Source organism: Poecilia latipinna, unplaced genomic scaffold (assembly GCF_001443285.1).
Source record: "Poecilia latipinna isolate Pla-1442-1.1 unplaced genomic scaffold, P_latipinna-1.0 Scaffold1899, whole genome shotgun sequence".
In the NCBI taxonomy this organism is placed as follows: domain Eukaryota; kingdom Metazoa; phylum Chordata; class Actinopteri; order Cyprinodontiformes; family Poeciliidae; genus Poecilia; species Poecilia latipinna.
In genome coordinates, this window is record NW_015114515.1 from 23,912 (window position 1) to 48,092 (window position 24,181).

The following is a 24,181-nucleotide window of genomic DNA, read 5'->3' on the forward strand; positions in this document are numbered from 1 at the left end:
TTCTTTTGAAAATAAAGTGCATCCATCTATGGCAGGAAATCACATGCATTATTACGTAATTTCCATTAAACCAGTGTCAAAAGGTTTTGAGACAATATTATTGTTTATTGCAAGAATTTTTTAGACAATCGCTCAGCAAAATTTGTTATCGTGACAGGCCTAATAAGGAGTCTTTTTAAAAGCATTTATCAACATAATGACAGTAGCGAGGATTACACTACCACACAATGTATCTGGCGATTTTAGTTTTCTCAAAAGGTTCTTTGGTTGTATAAAAGGCAATGTTAAGTAAGTAGGAATATGCCTGCTGTCAGTGCAGCCATGCTAACCGTGGCAGCAGCAGCCGTGCCAGTAGGGGGAGCAGCACCAGTGGGAGCATGGGGGGCAGCCACTGAGGATCCAGCGGCAGATGCAGAAGGGGCGGCAGGTGGGGGGGCCTGTTGGAGCCGACGTGCACGCTGCCCCTCTCTCACCATCTGAATGATGGCGTCGGCCTCAGCCTCAAGCTGCCGCACTGCGGCCTGGATGCTGCTGGCTGAGCCCAGGCTGCTGGAGCCTGGCGTTTGAGCAAACGACAGGTTTTAGTTTACGTTCAGAAAATATTCCACATCGAGCTCGAAGGGACTGCGTCGGGAAAATCGTCTTACCTAACCGGCCTGTCTGTTTGGCTTTCTTGTTGGCACGCCGTGTGTCCTCGCGCAGCTGGATAATCACCTGCAGCACTCGCAGGAAAAACTTCTGTGTTGATGTTTTGGACGTCAGCGAGCTCATGCAGGGGAGCTGCAACTCGCGTCCCCCCAGCGTGCGCTTCTGTGCAGCCACAATCACCACACTCTCCGAACCATCGAACCTGTGTGCCGACCAATAATAAGGTGTGTAACAAACAGCCATGTAGTAACTGACAAAAATATGCTAAACGCTTGTTTCATACGACTTTAAAACCGCCTCTGTGGTCTATTGATGGTGTGCAACACACACACACATCACATACTCACCTGCTGGTCATCTTCCCCTTTAATCTGGCAGATAAGGAGGTGTCCTCTGGAGGTGCGTCTGGGGAATGGGAGTCGGCTTGTGCCTGCCTCTGCTGCTCCAAGTTGTACTCTCTCAGCTCCGCCAGTAACGTGCCTGAGACACACAAAAGAAAAAAATCAAGGTTGCAAGCTTGAAAAGAAATGGGCGTTTCAATCAACAAGGAAAGGATGAAACGTGTGAAGTACTTGTGAGTACTGACCGATCTGTTTGCATAGAGTGTAACCGAGGTGTCTGGCTCCACTAAGGAGCAGTCTGAGCACCGTGTCTCTGGTGGAGCCGTCTCCTCTAGATAGCTGCAGCAAAATGTTAGCAGCGTCCTCTAGTCCCTCCTCTGAACATGAGTGTGATGTCAACACCTTGGAGAGACGGAGGAGAAACATGTTCAAACCATCAAGATTTTAAGAGATCAGGTAAGCCGTATAGAGTCCTAATTATTGCAAGCACTAAGCATAAACTGCTATGTTAAACCTCGGTTGCAATGACTTTAAGCACAGTATTATAACTAACTTTATGACACTTCAAGTGAGAAAGGAAGTAGATGAATTGCTGTGTTGTTTTTGACAGAGTGATTAACATCTCTGTCATAAAGACAAGGAGTGGGATGGGTTGGGCAGAAAACTGTTTCAAAAGACAAGAGACAATAAATATTGTAAGAACTGCAAAAACATACAGTGAATGGCTAAACAAGTCATTATTTTAGGAGCCAAGATAACAGTCATTTCAGGGACAGCTTCAGGTTTTCAGATGATATTTTCAACCAATACAACAAGCTTATTATTGCTACTCTTAGGAGGTTCCAGAGTAATCTGTGGCTTCAATGAATCTCTACTCTTTACTTCCAGTCAGTAAACAAATATTCAGGATTATGAGATCTCGTCATACCTCCACAGATAGTTGAAGTTGTTTCTCTGTGAGTCCTGCAGAGGCCATCTTGTCGCTCTCTGTACTCACAACAGAGCTCCTCTGCTTTCCTACAAAATGTTTCACACCAAAAGTCCATCAAACTAATTTCTGACTAAATGTGTTTCAGAGCCATGTGTGGATAAACTGGAGTACTTTGTGGGTTACCTGTAGAGGTTATTCCAGTGGATGGTGGTATAGAGATGGTGGTAGAAGAAGCCTGTGAGACGGTTATGCTCGTTCCTGAGGAGGTCCCCTGGGCTACGGCTCCTCCCGAGACAGCCGGAGCCGTCACAATGGGATGAGCAGAGCCCACCAACGCTGGACCCTGTGTCGTGATCGACACTGTGGACCCTGAGCTAGCTATGTTCGGGTTGGCGGCCTGTGGGGTCGGGTGTGCAGCAGGCACCTCCGTTGCCTTGTTGTCGGGCAGGGCAATAGATATGAGGGAGAGAAGGCGCAGCAGCTTTTCGGTGAGCAAGGAGCTCCGCCTGATAACGGGATGCGACAGCATGTTCATCAGCTGGCCAAGAGGGGACGTCTCCAGGCTGAACTGCGCTCCGTCGGCCTCCGAGCCGCCGCCCAGGGGCACAGTCTTCATCGAGGCTTTCCCCTTGCGGCTGACGTTCATGTTGTCGAGCTTAACGAGCAGATCCCAGAAATCTGTGGAGATGCCTAAAGACTGAGGAGTCGCTATAGAGGAGCTCAGGGAGTTCGGAGTATTGGGGTTACTCTGAGACTGAGAGCCTGACCTGGAGTTACCAACTCCACTTCCTCCCCCAGAGGAACCTGTACAAAGGCGAGAATCCAGATCAGAGGAAGCCGCTGAAATGTCCTTACATCGCTGCTGGGTGAAGTGGCTTGGAAACACCTGCAGAAACACACAAGAATGAGGAAGTATTATAAACTAATATTTTACATGAAGAGCTATTGATTTAATGAACGGAAATCTAACCTTAGCTAGCTGGATTAGTGTATCCAGGACATGTCTGCAGACCACTGGAGCAGCCTGAGGGTGGATGTGAACCGTGGAACCTCCCCCTGCTGCACACGTGACTCCTGCAGCGGCGCCCGGTACTCCTAGTGCTCCAGATGCCGTGGAGCTGCCGGTTGAATGCCGGTCGCCATGCTTCCTGCCTGACGCCCGCTGGATTTGAAAAATGTTTGTCCGACAGCCCAAAGCTGCATCCATAGAGACGGAGAGCCAAGAGAGCTGGCTGGAGCTCCGAGACTCCACCCTGTTCAGCAGCTCTAAGGAGGACGATGACGAAGAGGCGGCTGAACCTTTTCCCCCGCAGGCCCCCTGGCTGCTCCTCTTTCCACGGGAATCCTCCAGACGCGTCGTCTCCAGGCAGACCTCACTCTCGCTGCTGCGCTGCAGGATGGACAGCAGGCTGCGGATGACCCACCCGCGGGTCTGCGAGTGGTAGCAGAGGTTCCTGAGCACGCGGTGCAGGCGGCTGGTGTTCAGCTTCGGTTCGTCCACAAACAGCAGAACCAGCAGGCAGGACAACGCCTCGTGGTCCAGCAGCAATCGTCCGCGAAGGCGCAACAAAGAATCTACGCTGGAACTGGACGGTCTGGGGAAGACATAATAGCCACGTGGTTTAGAAAGTTTGAATGTTTCTAAGGTATCTCATGCTAAATCTTGCATTGCAGAAAGCCAAATGTTTCCACACCTGTGGTTTGTTCCTCCCCCCATCTGAAACGGTCCTCCTCTCTGGACAGCCAGACGGGTGTACTGGACGCCTCGGTTGCTTCCCAACCGGCTGGTGAAGGCGGGCGAGCGCAGGATGGCCGAAAGGGCTGAAGATGAGCTATGACCGAACAGCCTCTCGTGCATGAGCTGTCTCTGACGCACCTCTTGCTCCCTACGCAAAGCGGCTGCCTCAGCAGCGATGTCAGGCGGCATGACAGCCAGCACGCTGTCCTCCATGTCCTCAAGAACGCTCCGCCGGAGCTCCGAGGGAAGCGTCTGGATGAAAGTGACCGGATCCAGAGGAGTGTCTCCCTGTGGAGGCTGCTGCGCTAGCTCCCTCCGCTGCTGCTCAGCTCGCTGCTGGGCAAGAACCTAAGGCAAAAAAATAAAAAATAAAATCAGACTCTCGGATTGGGTGGAAAATTGCATCTCAGAAGGTAAATTCTTGGTCTTCCATAATCTCACCTCTTCCTGAATAGCAGGAGGCAACGCTGCCAGGAACTCAGGGCTGACCTCTGTAACCCCCGGGCCTCCGAGCACAGGCGCGTTAGAGGACGGTAGAGTTGTGGCAGCAGGAGGACGTGCAGGAGGTCTGATGCCGAGCTGATTCTGAAGGACCTCTCGACGGATGTCTTCTGGAAGGGCCGCGAGGAAAGAAGGATCCACACCTTCTGGCAAATTGATTCCTGTAAAGAAAAAGCAACAACATGATTCTAAAATTTTATATTTTCTTTTTTTTTTTTTCTTTTTTTTTTTTAAATTTTGTGTAACTTTTTGTATTGATAACATAAGTGACTAAAAATTCATCTTGTTTTCACTGCAAACAATCGAAGCCTCACAGAAACAAATAGTTGAAAAATTATATACGGCCACTCATTCATTGTATTGTTCCAAATTTTAGAAAATAGCCTTTTCTATTGGCTGCACTGAAACGTATTAAAATCTTTACCAGCTAGTGGATCCTCTTCATCGTTGCTGGTGGATGGGAGAGGCTCTTCTTGGATGGCCTGGGATTGGCTGTCAGCACTGTCGCTCCGAGGCATCGTCTCTCCAGGAGATGAAACAGACGTGGAGCTGATAAAGCAACAGAAAATAAGACATGGTTTAATGTTAATACCCAAAACAATACAAAATCAAACACAAGCGATAAACGTAAAACTTTTGGTAAAAACGCAATTTAACAATGATGACAAAGGATGAGTCATACAGGCAATGTGTTTGATCTGGAATATACAGTTTTCAGTACCCAGTCTCTGCATCTGTCTGCCGATCAGTCAGCCCACTCTCCCTGCTGCCAGATAACTCCTGGGACAGCTGGGTGGTCTGCGGAGGATTGGGAGCAGCTTCTTCCTGAGTAGCAGATGCAGGGCTGCTGGTGTCCATGGGGGATCCTTCCAACTGCGACACGCCAACCGCTACAGGCTCAGTGCTTTCTACGATATCCGGGCTTAGCGAGGCTGAGGAGAGAAAAGGGCGACCTGTAACTTCCCTCTCTGGGTTCAGAACATGAAGAAAGGTTTCCAGAAACAAATGTATTTATGTGCCCTTGTTGTTGGCGACTGTGTAAATGATCTGTTTAAAGTTAGTCTACCTTCCCTGCCTTCATCCAATGCTCCTCCTTCACCACCACCTCCTCCTCCAACTCTCTCACCAGTTGTAGGAGCCGGGGACATTTCCATCTGAGACGCTTCTGCTTCGGTGTTTGGTCTCTGACTTTCTGACAGGGTGGGAAGTCCAGCCCCGGCCAGAGCAGCCAGTGAGCTGGCGTGCGTCTCAGCCAGGAGCAGGTCAGCGATTGGCTGGTGGACTTGCTGACTAATAGCGGTCTCCAGGGAGACCAGGGCCTGTTCGTGGGGAGCAGGGGTGGTGGGAGTGACCTCTCCAGACGGGGGAGCAGTGAGGAAGCCCTCTGAGACCCTGGGTGCGTCCAGGCACGCCATCGGACCCTCCTGAGCCTGCTCACCCTCTGTGACATCCAGGTGGAGAGAGTGTTAAAACAGGTCTTCCTAGAGGTTTTTTTTTTTACACATACTAAATTAAGCATTTAAGTGCATCTACCACATCTAATCACCATATTTCAATGCTTAGTGAAAACATTTTCATAAATAGGTGCCATATATAAAAACAGCAGCTGAAATAAATATATGTAAATGTTTGAAGAAGCAGCTGACTGCAAATCCACACAAGAGCACAATGAATATTTTCTAGAAGCCATCAGCCTCCAATGAGGAAGGAAGTAAGTTGTATAGTTATCTCCTGTATGGGATACACAATCCTGATCCCATCCAACAACACAACTTACTACCTCACCACAGTGCAGGCAGTCGCAGCAAAGCATGCATGGACAACGACTTGTAGTTTTTCATTGGAGTCCCTAGGAGTGATGAAAAACCTTTTATGGATGGACAGATTTTACCAGAAAATAAAAATAATCATCCAGATCAACTTTGTAATGAGTGAAAGTGACCCTTATTCTCTAAGACGAAGAGTGGATGAAAAACTATGAAAACTTCCTTTTATGGCACAACAGAGACTAAAGATCACCTTATTGTCACCCCCAATATCTGCATGAATGAACAACAAATGTTTCACAAACATTGAAATGTAATAATATCTGGCAAGAGCTTTACAAAAGGAGAATGACAAAATGTTTTTGCTCCAAATACAGATGTCCAGATGATTTAGGCGTGGCCATAAGAAAGACAGTAGACTGTATAGTTATCTCCCAGATCTGGTGTGATCCTAAAACTATACAAACTACTACCTCATCCCACAGCACGCACTGGAAGCTGGGTTCCTTCTTCTTCTTGGTACCTTTCATTAAAGCGTTTTTAAAAATGACAAAAACAAAAGTGTTCCACATTACAAATCTCTGTACCTGCAGTGTTGTCCGCACCATTAACTGTCCCCAATCCAGAACCCTAAGGACAAAAAAAACATCCAAAAGCTAAATGTTAGTTCTTCCAAACAATCAAAAAAAATCTATATTTTAAATCAACTCACTATAAACCCTAGAATAAATCTGTATCTTTACAACAGTTTTGCAGCAAATGGACCATTTATCATTGCTATATGCTGGTTGCATTTTCTTTCACATTTGGAATTTGAGCTGTTCCATACTAATTTCAAAGCAACAGTAAAATGCCCTGAAACTTTTTTTTAATATCCATGTTCTTAAACATAGACATTAAAATATTAGATGATCACCACCAGAATACTAAAGCTGCAATTCAGGCAGTTCTTGCATGGAGCAACTGAATGGAAAAAAACAAAACAACAAACGGCTGAGAGGATGCTTTCTGGCCTCTCAGCTGTTCTAAGGCTTCTGGAATGCGAAAACTGGTTAACACAAGGCACTAAAAAATCCCCTAGAACAAATTCTTCCGCCACCAACATAGTCATTTCTCTGCAAACCTGTAGGCTCTGATCCCTGACTTGCTCTGCCCCAGACGCCCTCCTCTCATTCTGTTTGGTTTCCTCTTCCTCGGCCAGCTGCCTTCTTCTCTTCTCCCTGCGTTCTTCCAGTTCCTCATCTCTGAGACTCTCCAGATGCTGCAGGATCGGCACTTTCACCACTAAGAGCACAAAGCGCACACACACAAAAAAAGAAATTAGTTGGACTAGACGGGAGGAGTTAGTGAAACAATTTTGTTGTGGTTGCAGCTTAAAGGTGGTCAACACTATACAAAACTATAAAGTGAGCCACATTAATTGTTTCAATTAATTACTATGGGTCGCAAAATGTTGTTCAAGCCAAACCTCTTTAAAAATAAACCTTCCCATAATGAATAGCAGGTAGTAGAAAGTCAGTACGTTTTGATCCCCCCTCCCAAAAAGTTCAAAACTGCAAATCATAAAACGACAAATGAATGTACATATTTAACTTAATGTCATTTCATATCCAGTACGGAAAATCTGGCAGCACTTAAGCCTAAAAGTAGGATTGTTAAACAATTCAGGACATTTTAGGATCTTGCAGAAAAATTGTTTTATGAAGAGGAACTAGTCTTTCACATCCGGTTTATTTAGTAAACACAAAGTCTGGCACTTTGACTTTAAACTTTTATTCATTAATTGCACAAATATTAATGCAATTAATTGCGTTTATTAATTAATATGATGCACTAACTATATCTGCAAACAGCAACAATGGACGACAAAGCTGCTTCTCTTTGCCCAGGTTAATTTTTTTGTATTAAAATGCAATTAATTTTGATTAATTAATTACAGACTTTGCAATTAACTCAAAAATTTGAATCAAGTCCCACTAAATTCTTATTAAAAGAAACATAACACAGTTGTCAACAAACTAAACAAAGCCAAACAATGCTGTTAATGGTAAGTCTAACTATTTATTGTTGTTGAAATGTGTTTAAAATTGGTTTACCTGCTACGCAGTCATGCATACTCTCAGCATCGAGCACTTTGCACTCGTCTGTCCATCTGGTTAAGGCAGTGGGAATACTTGAGAGAGTACCTAGAGAGATAAAACACACATGATGGCACTTCATGCACAAAAATATACTTCAAAATGGCTTGTTTTGACTTGTGTCTCAGAGAACCATCTAACTTTTGAAATAAGCATCGACACTATGGAACTGAAAAAAATTCAAAGCCGGGAACGTTTACAACGCTCACAGATATTTAGTCATTGAAGCCTAAAAGACGAGTAAAGAAAAGAGCATAAACGTCCTTCACACTCGACAGAACTGTGGCTCATTTTCTAATCTGACACCATCATGATCGACAGGTGGTTGTTTTTCTTTGTGCTTCAGGACAAACAGTTTTAAATCTTCCACCATGACTCTCTCTTCACTGATTGTTATAAGAAGACAATTTATACAAAATTAACAGAAAATACAAGCTGTAGATGAGTTTGAACTGAGATGACTAAATCATAATGCTGTTGGGGAAAATAAAATATCCAAATTAAATGCTTAGCTAGCTAGCAGAGCCTTTTTTGCTCTAACTTTGCACTTAGGTAAACTGACTTGTTCCTGGAAAGGGTTCCCGCAGTTGAAAAGTGATTTTAGGTTTGACTTCATTGTAATGTTTACCTGCTTGTCCCCCAGTGCTGCTTTGCTCGTGGAAGAAATCATCCAGCAATTCATCATCGGAACGAGCGATGATGTGGACGTCCTCGTTTCCAACCAAAAGACGGGCACGGCCACGGGACTGCAGAGGCAGAGAGCTGGACAGCTGCAGAATGTCTGCTGCTGCACTGGGGCCCAACAGTCTGAAACATAACAAGAGGGAATAAAATATTCTAATTACTACCAGAACAAAAAAAAGCTGAAGCACGCCTTCACAGAAGCATCGTCGTTTCACCTCTGCAAAATGAGTGGAGGATTGGGCTGGCGGTTATGTGGGTAGTGGACGTGGATGGTGTGTCCGCTGTTGGCAGTGAGCTGACGAAGCGTTCGCTGGCTGCGACCCATGCCCTGCGCCAGGCGGCTGCTAGAGCCAGCCACGCCTAGAGTGAGGGAGCTGTGATCAGCGTGGCGCACCATCAGAGGGTGGGAGCTGGGGATGTTTCCTGGGGAGGAAGGGATGTCAGCTGGAGGAGGAGCAGAAGACACGGCGAGCATTAGGTCAAAGCACCGGCAAAATCTCTTAAAATGTTGAGGGGGGGAAAAAAAAACAAAAAAAACTATTCAATATTTTGTTTTGATTGAAAAAATTATTTGGACATTAAGGGATAAATAGAAAAATTTAAAAAAATCGACTATTTTAATAAGTAATCATTTCTACCAACCGTTGTTGGAAAACATGTTGTCAAACTCTATGATGAGGTCATCGTCCCTGTCGAAGCGTTCGAAGCGGATGTGTGGTGCGGCGTTGATGTCAGGGAAATCTTCATCCAGCTCCATCTCTGACCCTTCATCGTCATCATCCTCATCTCCTTCTTCGTCATCCTTAAAGAGACAGCAGCAGTAATGAGCTCGTGCAGCAACCATCATTAGATCCTTGAACAAACTTTCCTGCATGCATCCAAACCTGGTCCTCCTCCTCCTCTTCCTCCTCCTCCTCTTCCTCATCCTGACTGTCTTCGTCATCATTGCTCCCACTCGAGTCCTCCTCCTGTGTATGCTCCTCATCCTCTGGTTCAAGAATGTTCATCGAGTCTAGTGAGGAAGTTACACACAAAGTTCCTGTATCAATAAAAGCAGCCACAGTAAGCAGGGTGTTAATCTTTCTAGTCATCGTCGTCGTTTTTCAGGGCCAAACTTGGCAACAAATGGAATGCCTTTTTAATGTAAATGAACTAGAAAATGTTTTCGTACTGTGTATTTAGTGTCCCATGTTGACAAATGGAAATGAAATATGAAAAATGACAATCAGCTGACTGATGTGTCCTCAACATACCTTCACGGTTAGCCTGAAGAGTGGACGCCTGGCTAATGTTGGATGGAACTTCATCCATCAACACATCCTCCTGTGATTCATCCTCACCGCTACGTCCAACTATTTGGCATTAAAGACAAGAGGAGTTATAGACATGGGGCAACAAAAGCAATACCAATAATAAAAAAATATTAAAAAAATCACCATGTCTAAGCAGTTTATTTTGCCCTGTATCAGTCTAACTGAGGTAATGGGATACTCTACATTATCACAAGATAAGCTACATTAAACATCACAATCACACTTAATGTATTTTGATTGATTTACCTATAATTGTACTATTTGCAGTACCAACATCTCTCTCCAATAACTCATCAATAAGGTCCACCAACTCATTTTCAACCTACAAGAAGAAAAACACAATTAAGTCACGGGACAAAAGAAATCGTCATGACAACATCACTGAAGTAGTGTTAATTTTTTTTTTTTTTTTTTTTCAGATGAAAATCTCAAAATATTTAGATGAGATCCAATCATATTTTACCTGCATAGCTTGTGTGCTGAGAACCTCTGGCTGTCCAGCGATGACCACCGTGTCTCCTTCTGCTTCTCCGTCCATGAGGTCAGTGTCCGCCCCCTGAACCCTGTGGCTGCCGTCCACTGGCTCAGTTTCTCCCGACTCTCCTGGTTCAGATTTTACATATGAACATCAATGAAGTGCGTGGCGATCAGTGGAGTTGGAAAGAACCTCATCGGTTTCCGGTAGGTACCTTGATCCTGTGTGTTGCTGTTGCTGTCCCTGGCGGTGCCCACCGTTTCATGCTCCGTCTTGCTCTTGCTCGAGCCGCCTTTGCCTCCAAAAAGGCTGCTGGGTTGGTTAACAATGCGCGACAGAGTCTCCAGAGGCTTCAGTGCTGCATTCACTGTGTTGGCCATGTTGGGACTAAGGATGACAAAAGAACATTTTAATTAGTAACTAAGAATTCAAATCTAACAGTTGAATTTATGCAGTTAACTTCCATTTAATTTGAACTCTGATAAAACAATATAGGTTAACAGTTTACCTGGACAAATCCAGACTGTGAGGCACGCGTGCCAAGTCATTGACCAGTCCTTTCTTAAGAAAGAGCCTGATGATATTGTTCATGCCATTGTGTTGAGTCTTGGCGGCTGCTGTACTGTAGAAAGTCGATGTGGAGGGACAGGACTCCATGATGGTGCTGATAATGCACATCACTGCCTGAAGCCTGAGGAAACAAGTCAGGACATTAACAAGATTGAAAAGATCCAATGGATAACTGATCAACGACTATAACGTTGTACTCATTGTCTATAAACTACATTAAACTTACTTACCTGGCATGTTTTTCAGCACCTTCCGTCATTGCTAGGGCTCGACTAAGTGCAGCTTTTACTTCATTCACCAGAGCAACCTGGGCATCTGTGCCTGTGCCGGCCGCTGCCAAGCTGGCCAGAAAGAGACGTGCCAATGCAGGAGTGTCCTTGTCCTCCGAATTCTGTGTGTGAGGCAGCAAGTGGTCGAGCACAAAGGCTAGAACACTGCAATCCTGTTAGGTTACAAAACCAAGTCAACATGGGGCGAGAAAATAAGTCGGCAGCAAAAGACTTCTTAAAAAGTTGATGAAATCTTCCGTAGTTACTCGCCTCCTTTATGAGCTCAGATTGCCCAGCGGTGTAGGAATAGGAGGCGATTAGAGTGGCGATGCCCACATAGGAGCGGACCAGTTCAGCTAGCAGCCTCAAGATGGTGGAAGTAGGCATAAGAGGCTTGCTTGCCTTCACTTTAGCAGCTTTGCTCTCTTCAGAGCTGGCACCCTTCTCACCTTCCTGTTCCTTCTTTTCCTCCCGCATCTCTTCTGGTGTGGAGGCTGAGGAAGTTACAGAGAGATTTATTAGATAAGACATAAAATGTAACAAATATATTTAAAAACACAAAATCTCAACAACAAAACTCTCACAAAAAAACAAAACAATGCGACTCATTTTATTTCCCTACATAAATACAAGTCTGAGCTTTTTAAAGATTTATTCTGATGCTCCCTGCTGCCATGTTATGCATTTCAACTCTGTGTGCTTATCAGCTAGCCTTCACATCTTTCTAAGAGTAAGTGGGGGGGAAAAAAAATAATTGAAAGAAGAAAAATTACCTTCACCTTGTGGGGTGCCAGACTGGGACGACTCAGCCGGACCGCCGTCGGCAGCAAAGACTTGCGCCTGAAAGAAAAAGATGAAGAGCTTTTAATGACAAAAGTCAATAGTAATGTCCAAACCCATACAGGTTTTTCAATGAGCCCCACGTTGATATGAAAAGCCGACTGAGAGTCAAAGTCGCTCCCCTGCCGGGTGAGGCGGTACTGCTGGTAAACATCATCACCAACATCTTGCAACATCTGGCAGAGGTCCTGAGTGCTCGGTGCAGCTGCAGCTCGTTCCTCAGGCCGCTCAGCTGTAACACACACACACACACACAGATGAGCTGCTTCATAAAAGTGTACACAAATAGCTGAGCATAATTCGCCAACAATGCATATCAGACTCTCCGAACCAACGGCTGTCAGGGAAACGTCTTACGTTCTTCAGGAGCATGGTAGGCAGCCAGGGCGTTGAGCATGTCATAGATGACCTCCTTGATGGTGTCAGGGATGGGGGGCAAAGGAGACAGCTTCAGGGGAGTGGTCTTCACTAGTTGCACAGCGTTCGGTCCCTTAATTCGAAGATTCTCAAATTCATCATCAGATGCTGTGCAAAGAAGAAATGCATTTTAAATGTGCAGTAAAGGTTAATATTTGAAATATATAAAACATGGAGCGCTAAGTGAATTCAGATTTAGTATTTTCCTTCTATATAAACTTTCAGATCTGTTCACTCAATGGATGGCTGTGTCTGCTGACTTACTGGTCCCAGCTCCGCGGGGTGCAGGAAGTGCAATGCGGATGCAGTTGCTGGCTGTTTCAATAAAGCATTCCGGGTTGCGACAGGCGGCAGGCCCAAGGACCCGGAGGATGTAATTGATTTCTCTGGAACCGAGACTGCCAGATACCACACCTGAGGTGGTGCTACCTGCGCCGCTGGTCACAGCCGACCTCACCACCTAAAAGATTAGAAATGTGTATATATATATTTTTTTTGGCATAAAAAAATTGGCAATTTCTGCTAGTATTCTCATTTTCAATAAGAATTACACGGATGAGAAAAACCGACCTTCTCCATGGTGTGCCGCAGAGTGGCCGGGTCTTCTATGATGTGCCTGAACAGGAGAGTCACCAGCGGCGTGAAGCCGTTGAAGCCAGAACTCTGGGTCAGCCCCAGAATCATCCGCGTGCTCTTCAGCTCGGCGAACATCATTGCATAGTGGTGGTTACGAGTAAGGCGCAAACAGAGACGCAGAGTGGCGTGAAGGGTGTCGGGGTCAACGGGAACGCTGATCATGCTCACACACGCCCGGATAAGAACGGTGGTCATGTCGTCGGACAGACCCTTCACGACGATGTCAGATCCCTGAGCGTAGTCGGACATCTCTTTCAGATGGCCGGAGTCGTCTTTAGGAGCGCTCATCTCCACAGCTGCTCCCGAGTCCACATTGGTCTGGCTTTCTTCCACTTTGGCTTTGTCTCCCTCCTCTCTGTCGGAGTCCGTAACATTACCAGCCTTGGAAGGCTTGGTTATGCGAGGCACTTTCTGGACAGTCAGCATCACTGGCCTTCTGTTGCCAGTCTCTTCATTTACCTGCCCAATAAAGAGCGCTTTCAGTCAGATAAAAGGCGCCAATCAACCGAACGCTATACAGGCAGAGTAATACAAATGCACGCACCTGCACCATAGTGTTAAACTGCACAGTGTATCTCCGTCGTCCAGCTGTGAAGCGGACACTGCTCTCCCCTGCCCTCCATGCAGAGTCAATGGTGCTGTTGTTGGAGGCGCTGTAACTGCACCAACGCCCTGAGCGATCATCAAACCACCGCCAGTTATTTCCATTAGGCTGCAGATACTGAAAAAGCAGAAAGAAATTCAACCATCGTGCTTCAGGAGAACGATACACAGACATGAACCTTAATACTGACACACAAAGCTTTTGTTCTTCTTTGTTCACGCTAATTCGGTAAAGGCAACTGTGAAATCCTTGATTGTGTAGGTCACAACATGGATCAAAGCATTTTCAAAAAAAAGGTATAAGCATCCAACAAGTCCAACATTTATTCACTGGAATCTAAAGCTTGGTTTTCTACCTTGTTCATTTGTTCCCTTCGTTTTGAAGAGACTGCCATCTTCTCATAAAAGTCAATAAGCAGCAGCACTGGTGTGATCCATCTGAAAAAAATATTTTTAGCAATTATGAAAGGGTTTTTAAACATGCTAAAGGTTTCAATAAGGTCTAGTCTAGCATTTTTGTTAAGATCTACTGAAAAAAAACAAAAAAAACAACTCACTTGGGTGTCTGGATGTCTTTGTGCTCTTTAGCTGCTTGCAGGCAGGGCTGCACAACCTCGAGGAGCTTAATCAGCAACTCAAGAATGCCGCTTTTTTCCACCACTCTGGCACCCAGGAGTTTTAGTTCCTGAAAAAACAAAAGAAGATAGAGAAAGACATTAGCCAGAAATAAATCAATAACTAAATTAAAAAGTGACCCTTGATAACATTTGATGGCTAAAACCTTCAATTCTGGCACCTCAAAGAGCAACGTGAGCAGCAGGATTCGTGTTGCCAGCTTCGAGGCCTGGGGGAGTGTTGCCATCTGTCGGGTCCACTCAGACACGGTCTTTGTGTCGCTGGTAGTCAACGGCTCAGCGGCCTTGATCAGCACGTCTGCAGCCTCCCACACCTACATTTACACAGTCAGATCAGTATTGACATACATACTTGTTTTATCAAGATCAGAACTCAATATATCAAGATGTTTGAACCATAATATAAAGTAAGCTTTAAGTTCATGATGGATTATGTTTTCCCTGAATGCATTTATGCTGAAGATGGAGAGAACAGATTGTTCTATTCTGAAAAAACATACGTGCCCTTTACTGCACAGCATTCTGTCATTTTAATGGCTGCTGACCAACTGACCTGGTCGACAACTTGACCCAGGATGAGGTCTCTGTACTCTGGTCCGCTCCTCTTGATGGCCGTCATCAGGAGGTCACAGAGTCGGTAAACTGTGTCAGGCAGTTCATCCAGAAGATGGAAGCAGCCAGGAAGCATGGAGTCCGTGAATGAGTGCAGCTCCTGTGGGTCCAGAGGCTCTGCTTCCATGAAGCGCTCCAAGCAGCGCGCCTCCTCTTCCTCTGCACGCTCCCTCGCTCGCCTGTCCTCCTCCTCACGCCTCCTTGCTGCTTCCTGAAACAAGCGCCACTCGTTCAAAGAAAAATGTTTGAGACCACACCGATGATTTTGGATCCTCTCGGGAGAAGAAGAAAACAACGGACAAACCTCAGGAGAGTCAGAACGCTGCTCCATGCTGACCTCTTGCCCAAGTGACATGGCGATGGCCCTCATCATCTGGTCCTCCTCAGACATGGTCAAGTCCTGATTAAATAAAGCCACGTCAGATCATCTAATTAAGGAAAAATACATTTCTATGTGTCTGCATGTGATGCCTTACCCTTACTGCTCCACCGAGAAGGGGAGGAGGATGTGTCAGCAGATACTCAGTGGCCTGTTCCATAGTGCTGGTGTTGAGTAGGGCCTCCATGGCATGCTCTCTCGAAAACCCCATGTCCATGAGCTAAAACCCAACACAACCGTGTTTATTCTCCACTTCAGCACAGAAATAAAGTCATAAGCAATAAAAATCTAATAATATGAAGAAAAAAATATGAAGTGTGTCAATTTTTTTTTTTTTTTAAAGCAGTGGACATATAAAGGATAATGGCATTATTATAGCTTATTTTTGAAGTGAGACTATTTGCAAACTATGCACATGAACTTTAAGGAAGAAAAAGTCTGAATTTGTCCATCTGCTACAAACTCTCCTGACTGAATCAAAAATATGTCACTAGAATTTGGTTGATTCATATCCAGCAAAAACAAAATAAGAAATGGCACAAAGCTTCAGTTAAAATGGAAAAGCAGTACCTGTGTAAGTTGAGCCTGATTGACTTGAGGCTCATGTCGAGGAGTGGAAATGGTAGAATCGTCAGCCGATCCTACAGCTGGAGCTCCAGAAGGAGTTCCAGTTGCTGCTGACGTTTCGGCACTGGTCGATGATCCTCCCGGGGGTCCGCTGGGCGCCAAAGAACTAGTGGAGGTCCCTTCTTCATCTGGGCGAGTCGTGCCCTCTCTCTCCTTGGCCAGACGCTCCTGGATAACAGGCTCTCCTCTCAGTATGTGGCAGAGGATGGCCAGCATAGATTCAGCCATCCTGCCTCCGTACACCTTTAGTGGCTTCCTGTTCCACAGACTGCGGATGCAGCTGAATGCAGCCTGAGGGGGAGAAAAAAACAAAAAAAAAAAACAAAGAAAAGACTTAGTTCCTGGTATTAAAGGATGACAAGCTACTTAAAGAATAAGAAAGTCAATTCAAGCTCTCTAGACTTTCTCCTGTTTGGGCCTCAGAACCAAATAAAACTTAACTGCCCTTAAAACATGTTGTTAATAGAGTAAACTGTTCTGCACCCAGTATTTTCAGCCTTTTGTTCTAAAATTCAAACAACTAAGGAAAATAAAATTAACAGTCTTTTATCAAAGGTACATCCTCTCCCACTGCAAGTTCAGATTTAAGGGTCCCATTACAAAAAAGGGAAATCGATATCTAAAATTAGAATTGAAAAGCTGCCTGTGTTTTTCTTACTGTCCATTAGGTGAAAAAAGTAAAAGGAGTAAAAAAAAAGAAAAAGGAAAACATTTTACCTGCTCAAGAATATGACTTTCTATAAGGCAAGATAAAAAAAAACTAACAGTTCCTGATTTGACTCAGTATTTTGAGGGATGAACCATGTATTAAATTATTGATGCCACTAAATACCAACTAGAAAAACTCAAAATGTCAGTCCTACTCATATACTGACCTTTTGGGTGACTATTAGGAAGCGCAGCGCACTGAACTGGGGCATGGTGGGAGTGATTCCTGGCATTTTAGCAGGCAGGGAGTGAGGCGAGTCCAGCACGGTACTTGGATTAACCATTTTCTCCACCAGCATTAACCAGGCGTCCAGGAACTCCCCGGTCCCATCTGGGAGATCTGTGTGTTCCAACCCCTCGGCCACAGGTACTTTCCCACCCATTGACAGAGCCCAGTTAAATGTCCTGCAATGAGGAGGAGATTTAATGACAAAAAAATAAGAAAAAACATACAAGAATATTCTTAGAATCACCACTTTGGAAATTTAGATCATTTTTTTTTAACTATACAAAAAATGCCACAACAGACATCATGTTGTATTATCATCCAAATAAAGGCAATATTGATCTAAACATGTCACAACATTTGGCAGAACTTACTCAAATAAAGCATCATGTCCTCCAGAGCAAAAGAATTTTTGCAGCATGAGATGGTAGGGGTATTTCCTTTCATCAAACAGCATGGGAGATGTGAAACCCACTGAGCAGATGAAGAAGGTCAGCCTGCCGAGACAAACAGAGTTACAATCTCTGCATCTCTAAGGTGCAAAGTAATACAGGAAACGGGGGCAGTAGTTTCTTCCTACCTGAACCGTGGCGTGGGTGTGTACGGAGGGGGCTGCCAGCTCAGACCTTTGGTGAGAAGTTTGGTGAGGGCAGAGGCCGTCGCCCGAGCAGCAGGCGTAGGAGTGGTGCCTGTGCTGGTGGCGTGGTGGGAGCGGCGCTGACGCACCGGGGAGCCTACGCACAGTTTTACCAAAAGGCCGAAGAGTTCAGCCAGAGCCCTGCCTAACCTGGATGATGCTGCAAGAACAAGAAGTTCGACGATTATAGCAGCATGAAAAAAAAAAAAAAAAAACGCTTTATGAACCTTATTTGTGTTTTAACAGTTGACCTACCAGACAGCAAAGGTTTGATTTGTTTGATGCGAGTGGCCATGGCTGGGGTAAGTTTGGACTTCGACTTGGGATCTGATGCAGAGGGTTCGTCAGTCTCCATAGGAGCCAAGGCGTCTCCATCTAGACACATGCCTTCCAGAAGACCACCAGCCGCTGAATCCACAGACACAGTGTCGGTTTCTGCTGAAATGGAATAAAACGCACTGAGGTTTATAGGAGCATTCAGATAGATGACAGGAGTTAAAAACCAAGTTAAAGGTGGCATTACCAGTTCTCCTGGATCCAGACGCTGCTGTTGCTGAAGTGCCAGATGGCTTCTCCTCTTTGGGTACCAGTTTCTGCATGTCCGCCTGGCCGAATTCACATCCCGGGGGCAGACTGTTGGGGCAGACACACAATAATTGATGATATAAACACAGCCAGGTGTAAGAGTAAAACAGAAAGCTTAAAGAATGCGGCACTAACCTGTTCGGAGTGCAAAGGGACAGCAGCACGGTACTTTCCCAAACCAAAGAGCAGTAGAGCTGGCTCAGCTTGTTCAGGACACTTAACCCCAGCTGGGAGCCCCACTGGTTTACCGAGATTGCTCTGATTTCACTCTGTGAGAGAACAAAAACACTCGTACTCAAATTCAACATTCCAGAAATCCACCTTTCCCCCCAAACGATGTCCAATCAAAAAATACCTGTCCGACTCGGCATGTATGGACAAACATTAGGATGTAGGCGTGGGCTGCAGTCAGGGCGTGCAGGAGGGGTGTCGCGCGCGCCGACAGTGTGGCATCGGTAACATGGCCTGCGTTGGCCAGCTCTCTGAGAAGCACCGACCCACCGGGCATCTCTATTGGACGATGAAGTGGCTCCAGAGATGTTAAAATACTGTCCAGTTGGCACAGGCCCTCCTGGAGGACTTTGGGCTCATGTGAGAGAGTCTAAGGGTAAGGAAGAGAGGAAAAATTTATGGTTTTTCACCCTAAAGAACACATCTGGAAAAAAAAAAAACGCATCACAATCCGTTTGCTAGCTCACCAATATGGACTTGCAGACACCAGCCACAGCTTGGCAGGCTGCAGAGGTGGGGAAATCGATGGGCAAGTTGGGGAGGCCCAAAATAGAGACCAACGGCAGCAATCCCTTCTGATTGACAAACTCTTGACAGTGGTCGTCTGTGGTGTTGTTGCTCAGTATGGATTCCACAAACTTCATCTAAAAAATAAAAATTAAAAAAAAAATCAAACATGCATAGTAAAGTGATGCATTTACAAAGGCAAATTAACATGTTTCAAATGAAAATGCCTTTGACATTTGTGACGACTTTCAAAATTGTCTATTGGACATTTTTATTCAGTCGAAATGATGAACAATTAGAAGAAATACTTGTAAACATTATTATATGTCCAGCTTAATACATTTTAACTATTGCTTAAATCTTCTAGCAAGAATAAACTACATAACAGTCAGAGAAATACTCACCACATTAAGAATATAGTCCATCAGAGGAATTGGTATCCGTTCCTCTGTCCCTACAACCCTGCAAAAAGAGTCCCATCATTGAAATTTCAGCCCTATAGCACTCAGTAAAATAAATGGACACAAACATCTTTAAAGAGTCATTTTGTTCTATTGTGTTATGAACGCAGAGTCATACAGTTCAAGTGGCACTGACTGTCTGTTGCTCTCTGGCTCCCCCTGCTGTTGGCTGAACGTGTGGAGGGCCTCTTCTTCCTCTTCATCTTCGCTTGAAGCTTCTTCGGCAGCGTGACTGGAGCGCGCAGGTGGCACTGCCACGGTGCCATCTGCTTTTTGGATAGATGGTTTCTGACAGATGTACTCTGGGGCTCGACCCAAGTTGCAGATCTCCTCCAGCAACTGCAGAGTTAATTCAGCTTCAATACCGTTGCAGAGTTTGATTTGGTCACACTTAAGAAGTGATTTTAGATTTTAAAAAAAAGCATATCTACCTTTATGATGGCAGTAGTTGCATCTGTTTTTAAAGTGGGCTGGTGCCTCATGAGCTCATCCACAGCACTGCCCAAATTAGATGCAGTGTCACCTAAAGCAGAAAAAAAAGAAAAAGAAAAAAGGTAGAATATTATGTATTCAAATATCTTCCGAAAGAGAGCATGTGGCAAATGGCACAGTCAGGAAACTCACCCAAAGGGTCAGAGCTACGTCGCCGCCGCATGGCAGGCAGGTAGTCCGGGGACAAAAGCACTTTGAAGAGGCGCTCAAAAGGCTGGCACTGAACAAAAGAGTGCAGACCTCTGGCATTCAGGCAGAGAGCGCTGAACACATTAGGGAGAGAACCCAGCACCTCACGGGTAGCAGGAACCTGAGTAAACAGAATGATACATTTACCTTTAGCGCTTTATTTTTACATAAGCAAATTTTAATTATTCCCTTTGTTATTATGTTCATAATCCATAAAAAAAGTGGTCACCGTTTCCACCAAATCTCGTTTTTATTGACATCTACAGCAAATAAAGCAGTTCAGCCAGAACAGTAATACTGACAAGCTGGATAAAAATATATCGGAATCCATCAGGGAAAAGGTCCTAGAACACAAGTGTTGGAAACTCACATCTTTGATAAGAAGGGCATGCAGCATGACGTCAGTGAGACCATTATCCTGCAGGGAGGAGAGCAGGGATGGCTCCTGGAACACAAAAACCGTCACCACCTCTGTCGCTAAGGGCACAAGGTGGAAGCGAAAAAAGAAAATTATAACCCAGGAAAAGAAAAAAAAAAAAAAAAAAAAAAAACGTATTGAAATGAGTGACAATATATTTAGATGCTAAAACATCTAAATATAAAATGCACCTAAATTCCATTAAGCTTACACAATTGAAGGGCTACTGTGTACATACCCAGGAGGAACAATGAGGGGCCGTAGTATTCCGCATTACTGATGATGTGTTTAAGTGAGGTAGGCAGGGACCCGTCCATTACTAAACCCACAGAAAAAAATGCAATTAACAGCAGACATGAAGGTTGAAATGTGCAGACTTTTAGGAAAATCTTTTAGAAAAGAACAAAAAAAAAAACAAACAAATGAAGCAACCTATTATAAATCATGAGAGAGATCTTGTCAACAACCTACCATGACGAATGCCATCAGAGAAGGCAGGATCCTGGATGGCTTTCTTCAGGAAATTTAGCATCGACTTCAACAGAGCGGCCCTCTGCGGGATACACTGCATGCCTACAGGAATATCATCATTGTGGTGAAACAGTAGCCATAGCTGTGGTTTTTTATTATTATTATGCATTTTTATGAGTGTGTCGTTTACCTGTGCGAGGCGTGTTAGAAGAACTGCTCTGTGCTCGGTGATCGACCTCCGGTCTGGAGCCAGAAGATGTTGATGGTCCAGGGCTGCTCTCCATGGCAACTTCTGACACTATTGTGAATTAATCATGTCATATAAAAAAAATAAATAAATAAATAAAAAATCAGCGAGTGTTTTTAATTTCATAATACTAAAAAAAAATAAATGAAAAACTATTTATGCTTACACGCATCTACATAGATTTACAAAATAATCGTTGCACTAACTAATAATTGGGCATTTCCCATTACATTAAAAACTAACCAGCTGTAGAGCATACCTCAAAAACTACTGAGGTTTCACTTTGTAGCAAAAGTGAAACCTCAGTAAGCATAAGATATATTTACATCTCATGATTACTGCAGATATGAAAGATAAAGATTCCCATTAGTCATCCCTTTCTAAGAATCTTCCAATGGATTCAGATTCAGTGAACTGAGAGTTCAGTACAGCAGAAAAGACCAATTATTTGTTGTTATGGAAGCAGTCTTGAACAATAATTATTTTTGTAACAAACGAGCTCAAACTAGGAGGAGTTTTAAGATGATAACAAAAACATATGGACAGACAGTTGCTGAACAGATGAATGACGGGTTTTAATTTCCTCATTGGTATCCCAAGAAAATAGTTCCAGCATACCAAAAACAAAAGATTATTCACACAGGGCACATTAGGCTCATCAATGGATGCGACCGATAATAAATGTGGATGACTAAAACTAAAGACATGAGTAAACATCAGGATTGAATCGTGTTTCCCAATGACCTGAAGGTTGGGTACATTTGTGGATTCCATCCTATTTTCTTCAGCACCAGATTCTAACTAGCGTCTCCTCTCTATCAGATGAACAGTCTCACTTTTCTCTTTTTAACCCTCTTGTGGTGTTTGTTTATATAATTCTGAGTTCAGGTTTTAGTACAAAGATATAAAGTTTGATAAGTCCATGAGTTCCAACTTACGCTCCATGTCTGTGTCCATGTCCTCAGACTCCACAGTTGCACTAGGCCTCTGGATCTTTGGCTTGATGACAAAAGGGCACTCTTTCCGCGACAAGTCCACCTCGTGCTACACGGAGACAGTAACTTGGTGAGTAATGACAGCATGGAAGTGCAGCTGGATCAGAACTAAAGAGAAACTCAATTTGTATAACTCACCTCTAGCCTGCAAATGAAGATGGAAAGGCCGCTGTGGGACTGAAAGGCAGCCATGTCAAGATTGGTGATGAGGTCCACAACCCGTACTGCTCGTGTCACAAAGGTGATTTGGTCCTGCTCATCGCCCAAGAACTTGATCACCTGAGACATAAATGAAAATTAGTAATCAATTTGCTCAAAGTGAAAACTTCAATTCATGAATGTCCATTATTATGATGTGAATGTACCTTCAGAAGGGCTTCCATCATGCCACAGGAAACAAGGGCTTCGCCTCCAGCATCATAGCTAGCCAGGTGGTAGAGGAATGAGAAGAGCGCTGTGGCAAACTGGTGCGGGTACGGTTCCATGGAAGGATCTTGGAAAACAAAATTTCAACAAGTCAGAGCCAAATGTCCAACCGAGTCATTTCATTTCATTTAGCTTAGAATACAGACTAGAGACAAAGTCACAAAGCACAATTCATTTCTTTTTCAGATCAACTTTTCAGTGAATTGATGAAATTAATTAAAGAAATAATTTTTAAACAAACAATTGAGTAAATAATTTCTATACCAGAAAAGAGCTGTGAAAATTTAAAGGCAATGCAGAAAACAGATAAAGATAAATTACTCAGCCACACAATTGAGTAATACAATTGTAACTGAATTCAAACATGGAATATTGTGGATTTAGTGAGTTTGCTGCTGCTGCCCCCCATCTGGTGATGCGACACGCACACACACACCCCAAATCGGGAGACGTTTCACTCAGATATAAACACAGGGATAAAAGTAGCTTTATTAAAACTGCAAAACGTAAAAGCATCTCTTAAGAAAACATTTTAAAATTCTATATTTAAAAAATCCTCACCAATCATTGCTTGTATACAGTTGCGCACCAACACAGGCAAGAAGCCATGATAGGACGCTGTGCCCGTGCAGTCGATGATGTTTGAAAGCTTGGGTGTCCTCTCCAGATGGACTATTGATGTTAAAGTGCGCAGAGATGCTGCTTTGATATCCTGAAACAAAATCCAATAAAGCATAAAAGACATAAATATAAGGTTGGGGTGGGGGGAACTACACCAAGGAACATCAAATTATCTGAAAGCAATTTTGGTATCTCTTTCTGTGCAAAAGAAAGCTGGCAGTCATCGAGCAGAAAAAGCAACTACTTTCTTACCACAAGCTGTTTGTCTGTAATCTGTAAGACGTCCACCAGCTCCTCTATCAAGCCGTTATACAAAATACTGTTGGCTGACTCTTGAAGTGCATTTGAATACACTGAAAGCAAATAGAGAACTTAAGAATGGAATAACTGCAGAAAAATATGCCTTTTTTCCCCCAGAAATGATGCTTCTACTCACCCAGTATAGAAATGGCATGTAGTCGGGCCTGCACAGCTTGCAACCTCTTTTTGTGATTTGAGAAACCATGGGCCAGACGAATGTGCGTGAACAGAAGTGTCTGCTTGTCTTTAGGGATGTTGTACATCACGGTCAGTGACTCCATGATTTCAGACGGACTTTCTGAAATCTAACAAGCACAACATACCAAGTGTAAAAGCGAAATCTCGTTGTCTTTATAAACCGTAATCAATTCCATTATAACAGTACCTTATCAAGCTGCTCGATGTGAATATAGTGTAGTGTGTTACTACTTGTCTGCTGAAAAAAGTAAAAATTCAGAACAATTACATAAAACCTAAGGTCATATACAGTTGTGGTCAAAAGTGTACATACACTTGTAAAAAATCATCATGTTATGGCTGTCTT

The 24,181-nt window shown here is 44.2% G+C and overlaps 1 protein-coding gene across 15 annotated transcripts in view; it reads right to left on the reverse strand.

The window, feature by feature from the left end:
- Window positions 1-24,181, reverse strand: part of huwe1 (HECT, UBA and WWE domain containing E3 ubiquitin protein ligase 1) — a 47,993-nt gene that overhangs the window by 9,536 nt on the left and 14,276 nt on the right. For 4 of the 15 annotated variants that reach the window (XM_015015292.1, XM_015015287.1, XM_015015288.1 and 1 more), the window contains 62 exons: window positions 24,023-24,073; window positions 23,774-23,942; window positions 23,590-23,690; window positions 23,278-23,428; window positions 22,656-22,783; window positions 22,429-22,569; window positions 22,234-22,339; window positions 21,239-21,346; window positions 21,049-21,150; window positions 20,816-20,896; window positions 20,530-20,636; window positions 20,103-20,280; window positions 19,910-20,001; window positions 19,597-19,817; window positions 19,422-19,479; window positions 18,978-19,154; window positions 18,635-18,880; window positions 18,415-18,548; window positions 18,218-18,327; window positions 17,950-18,132; window positions 17,638-17,854; window positions 17,432-17,554; window positions 16,999-17,236; window positions 16,067-16,414; window positions 15,594-15,716; window positions 15,422-15,517; window positions 15,059-15,328; window positions 14,652-14,819; window positions 14,428-14,555; window positions 14,227-14,308; window positions 13,812-13,988; window positions 13,202-13,726; window positions 12,896-13,091; window positions 12,572-12,739; window positions 12,298-12,446; window positions 12,148-12,214; window positions 11,645-11,868; window positions 11,336-11,547; window positions 11,044-11,226; window positions 10,750-10,922; window positions 10,524-10,663; window positions 10,307-10,382; window positions 10,001-10,099; window positions 9,632-9,786; window positions 9,390-9,549; window positions 8,963-9,191; window positions 8,692-8,870; window positions 8,022-8,111; window positions 7,049-7,209; window positions 6,513-6,555; window positions 5,226-5,600; window positions 4,881-5,091; window positions 4,584-4,708; window positions 4,100-4,320; window positions 3,615-4,006; window positions 2,891-3,515; window positions 2,104-2,806; window positions 1,918-2,006; window positions 1,235-1,391; window positions 996-1,128; window positions 648-850; window positions 330-556 (listed from right to left, as the gene is read on the reverse strand). In XM_015015292.1, coding sequence (XP_014870778.1) covers window positions 330-556; window positions 648-850; window positions 996-1,128; window positions 1,235-1,391; window positions 1,918-2,006; window positions 2,104-2,806; window positions 2,891-3,515; window positions 3,615-4,006; window positions 4,100-4,320; window positions 4,584-4,708; window positions 4,881-5,091; window positions 5,226-5,600; window positions 6,513-6,555; window positions 7,049-7,209; window positions 8,022-8,111; window positions 8,692-8,870; window positions 8,963-9,191; window positions 9,390-9,549; window positions 9,632-9,786; window positions 10,001-10,099; window positions 10,307-10,382; window positions 10,524-10,663; window positions 10,750-10,922; window positions 11,044-11,226; window positions 11,336-11,547; window positions 11,645-11,868; window positions 12,148-12,214; window positions 12,298-12,446; window positions 12,572-12,739; window positions 12,896-13,091; window positions 13,202-13,726; window positions 13,812-13,988; window positions 14,227-14,308; window positions 14,428-14,555; window positions 14,652-14,819; window positions 15,059-15,328; window positions 15,422-15,517; window positions 15,594-15,716; window positions 16,067-16,414; window positions 16,999-17,236; window positions 17,432-17,554; window positions 17,638-17,854; window positions 17,950-18,132; window positions 18,218-18,327; window positions 18,415-18,548; window positions 18,635-18,880; window positions 18,978-19,154; window positions 19,422-19,479; window positions 19,597-19,817; window positions 19,910-20,001; window positions 20,103-20,280; window positions 20,530-20,636; window positions 20,816-20,896; window positions 21,049-21,150; window positions 21,239-21,346; window positions 22,234-22,339; window positions 22,429-22,569; window positions 22,656-22,783; window positions 23,278-23,428; window positions 23,590-23,690; window positions 23,774-23,942; window positions 24,023-24,073 — 11,304 coding nt within the window. The remainder of the gene's footprint in view (window positions 1-329; window positions 557-647; window positions 851-995; window positions 1,129-1,234; window positions 1,392-1,917; window positions 2,007-2,103; window positions 2,807-2,890; window positions 3,516-3,614; window positions 4,007-4,099; window positions 4,321-4,583; window positions 4,709-4,880; window positions 5,092-5,225; window positions 5,601-6,512; window positions 6,556-7,048; window positions 7,210-8,021; window positions 8,112-8,691; window positions 8,871-8,962; window positions 9,192-9,389; window positions 9,550-9,631; window positions 9,787-10,000; window positions 10,100-10,306; window positions 10,383-10,523; window positions 10,664-10,749; window positions 10,923-11,043; window positions 11,227-11,335; window positions 11,548-11,644; window positions 11,869-12,147; window positions 12,215-12,297; window positions 12,447-12,571; window positions 12,740-12,895; window positions 13,092-13,201; window positions 13,727-13,811; window positions 13,989-14,226; window positions 14,309-14,427; window positions 14,556-14,651; window positions 14,820-15,058; window positions 15,329-15,421; window positions 15,518-15,593; window positions 15,717-16,066; window positions 16,415-16,998; window positions 17,237-17,431; window positions 17,555-17,637; window positions 17,855-17,949; window positions 18,133-18,217; window positions 18,328-18,414; window positions 18,549-18,634; window positions 18,881-18,977; window positions 19,155-19,421; window positions 19,480-19,596; window positions 19,818-19,909; window positions 20,002-20,102; window positions 20,281-20,529; window positions 20,637-20,815; window positions 20,897-21,048; window positions 21,151-21,238; window positions 21,347-22,233; window positions 22,340-22,428; window positions 22,570-22,655; window positions 22,784-23,277; window positions 23,429-23,589; window positions 23,691-23,773; window positions 23,943-24,022; window positions 24,074-24,181) is intronic. The other 11 variants (XM_015015294.1, XM_015015291.1, XM_015015296.1 and 8 more) reach the window with 10 other exon arrangements.